Source organism: Quercus robur, chromosome 11 (genome assembly GCF_932294415.1).
Source record: "Quercus robur chromosome 11, dhQueRobu3.1, whole genome shotgun sequence".
In the NCBI taxonomy this organism is placed as follows: Eukaryota; Viridiplantae; Streptophyta; class Magnoliopsida; order Fagales; family Fagaceae; genus Quercus; species Quercus robur.
The window spans coordinates 19,889,602-19,892,395 of NC_065544.1; the positions used below are offsets into that span (position 1 = coordinate 19,889,602).

Genomic DNA, 2,794 nt, shown 5'->3' on the forward strand with positions numbered 1-2,794 from the left:
ACTAGCAAGTGTCAACAGAGTATAATTTAGGAGTTCATCAATTCAACTAACCTCTTCTTTTTTTTTTTTTTTTTTTTTTTTTTTTTTTTTTGAGAAAGTTCACATATCGTGTTAAGCATATGCATAACAAGAGGAAATAGACATGCATAAGCAACTTTCTTAATATACCTTGACAAGTGAGGGAAAATCATCATTTTGGAGAATTAGAAATATTGAGGTAACAAATTTTTAATAATACACAATAAAGTATCCATAGCATGCCAATATGAGTATCAACAACTTATTAACTTAACAATTGTGACAAATATTGTGTTTATAGCAATTTTTGTTTGATATGTGCATTACAGATCAATGATAGGGCAACACTTTTGTACAGTAATGGGACACAATGTAAACAACCAAACATGCGATGAATTCAACATGTCCGAATGGTGTCGAGTGCAGTGCAGTCTAATACTGGACCCATACCAAACCCCATAACCGCAACAATATCAAAAGAGAAGGAGAGGGGGGGTGGGGGGATGAATTAACTAATAAATCAATATGTTATGAAACAGAAGTAGATACCCTATCTCTAAGCAAAGCTTCAACTGCTCTCCTCCCAGAAACCAAAGCCCCATCAAATGTAGCCGAAGTCAAATAATCACCACACACATACACGCCCGACCCAACTCTTGGATTTTTCATCAAATCCGTTGGTGGACATTGATTCGGTTGTGCATACCCAATCCGATACGTTCTCAAATGCCTCCACAACCTCACTATTGGCTCCCCAAACCAACCCGAAAGCTCTTGAACAACCTCAGCCGTCAGATCATAATCGGACATATCCTCAAACATCCCAATCAACGACACTGATATCAAAGCCTTGTCTGGTGGGCCATAAGAAGGAGCCACGTTGGTTGCGAAGAACATGTTATTCACAATCCCCTTACCCGACCCGTTTAGAAACAAGACGGGTTCGCGAACCGGGACTTGGGTCCGATCCGCACTGAAATACAAACAAACCGTGGTTCGAACTGGTTTTGGATTTGGCTTTGGCTTTGGCTTTATCTCTCCCAAAAGCTTAAGAGCCTCAGGTTCTTCAACTGCAATTATGACACCAAGTTCGCTCCTCAAAACGTCACCGTTTTCTAACCTCAAACTCGGCGGCGATTCAGATTCGGATCCATCGAAATCGATCGAAACAACCTTCGAATTGAACAAGATGGAACCGGGTGGCAATTTGTCCCCTAATTGTTGTGGAATTGCGGCAATGCCATTGGCGGGAAGAGCATTGTCACCGAGAGCAAGACATTTGAAGATAAAATCGAACAACCTCGACGAGGTTTCGAGGTCTTTGTCGAAGAAAATCCCACCAAAGAAAGGCCTAAAGAACCTCCCGACAATGGAGTCCGAGAAACCGGTTTTCCTCAACAGATCAATGGTGGGAATTTCGTTTGAGGTGATAATTTCCTCGTCGGATTTGGTGAGAACACGAATTATATTCGATGCAATAAGAAGCTTATCGAGAAGTGATCCAATTGGGTTTTGGAGAGAGTTTAGGGAGTCCCAGAAATGGCGTAGAGGATTTGCAACGGTGTGGAGTTTTCCGTCGTAATAAACTTGAGCGCCTGAATAGAACTTTTGGAGGTTTAAGGCTTGGTAGTTGAGGAGCTTTTGGGCTTCAGGGTAGGCAGTGATGAAGATTTGGAAGCCCCGGTCTAAAAGAAAGCCGTCGAGGAAGTCGGTTCTGACACGGCCGCCGACGGCGTCGGATGCTTCCAGGAGGAGGAAAGGAATGTTCTGGGAGTTGAGGTGAGTGGCGGCGGCAAGACCCGCGAGGCCGGCACCGATGACTATGACACCGGTTTTGGAGTAGGATGAGGATTGGTTGGATTGTGGGGGATTGGAAGAGAGTGGCAGTGATGCTTGGGGTTTGAGTCGGAGACTACGGTGATGGTGAGTGTGGGTGTGAATGTGGATGTTTTGGGGTGAGAGTTGAGGCAGAGAGAGGAAAAGAGTCATTGGTTTGGATTGGATTGGATTGGATGAGGTTTGGGATGCTTTTGTTATTGCCTGATGGCCACTGCTGTGCATTGCGTGCTTCTCTCGGCGCTGGTTTTGTTTTTGAACCTGCTCACGTGCCTTATCTGTCCACGTCGGATTAAGACCGTGACTCCTCTACGTTTTTTAAGGTGAGTTTTATTTTTACAATTCTCTTTTAATTCATTTACTTTTTACCATTTCCTTTTCTTTTCTTTTTTGTTGCACCAGGTTGAGAGTAGATGAACATATAATATGTGAAGTGTCTGTTTTAAATTGTGGTAGGAAGCAGAAATTTGGGGTTAAAAGTTTGGCAAAAAGAGAAAAATTATTATAGAAAAAAAAAACTATAAAAGCATTCTCATCAAGTATGTCAAATGCCAAATATTTGGCATTTGACACACCAAACTCTAAAAAACCGCATCCATCAAGTGTTTTAAATGTCATAATATTTGTTTCAAAAAAAATGCCATAATATTTGGCATTGATGAACAGTGCAATCTCATATTTGAGACCGCACTGTTCACTAATTGTAAAATTTATATTATTTTTTTATTCAATGGGTCCACTTTCTTTTCTTCTTATTATTCCTCTTTCTCCCTCATTTTTTTTCTCGACATTCTTGAGTTGGCGCCTTTTTGGTTGGAGTTGAGATTGGAGAGGCTAGGCCAATGGGGTGGTGGTTATTTTTGTGGCTAGGGTGGGTTTTGGCTGGGGTTTTGCAGTGGGTTTTGGGTGTAGAAAACTAATTTGAAGAATGGAAGAACAA

The 2,794-nt window shown here is 41.7% G+C and overlaps 1 protein-coding gene across 1 annotated transcript; it reads right to left on the reverse strand.

Annotated features, from left to right (window-relative positions):
- Nucleotides 1-280: 280 nt before the first annotated feature.
- On the reverse strand, nucleotides 281-2,077 carry LOC126706170 (15-cis-phytoene desaturase, chloroplastic/chromoplastic). The gene has a single exon (XM_050405485.1). The coding sequence runs from the start codon at nucleotides 2,005-2,007 to the stop codon at nucleotides 547-549; it is 1,461 nt and encodes a 486-aa protein (XP_050261442.1). The 5' UTR covers nucleotides 2,008-2,077; the 3' UTR covers nucleotides 281-546.
- Nucleotides 2,078-2,794: the final 717 nt, after the last annotated feature.

Excerpts from the sequence above, each read along its gene's own strand:
- LOC126706170 (XM_050405485.1), bottom strand. The coding sequence starts at position 2,007 with ATGACTCTTTTCCTCTCTCTGCCTCAACTCTCACCCCAAAACATCCAC.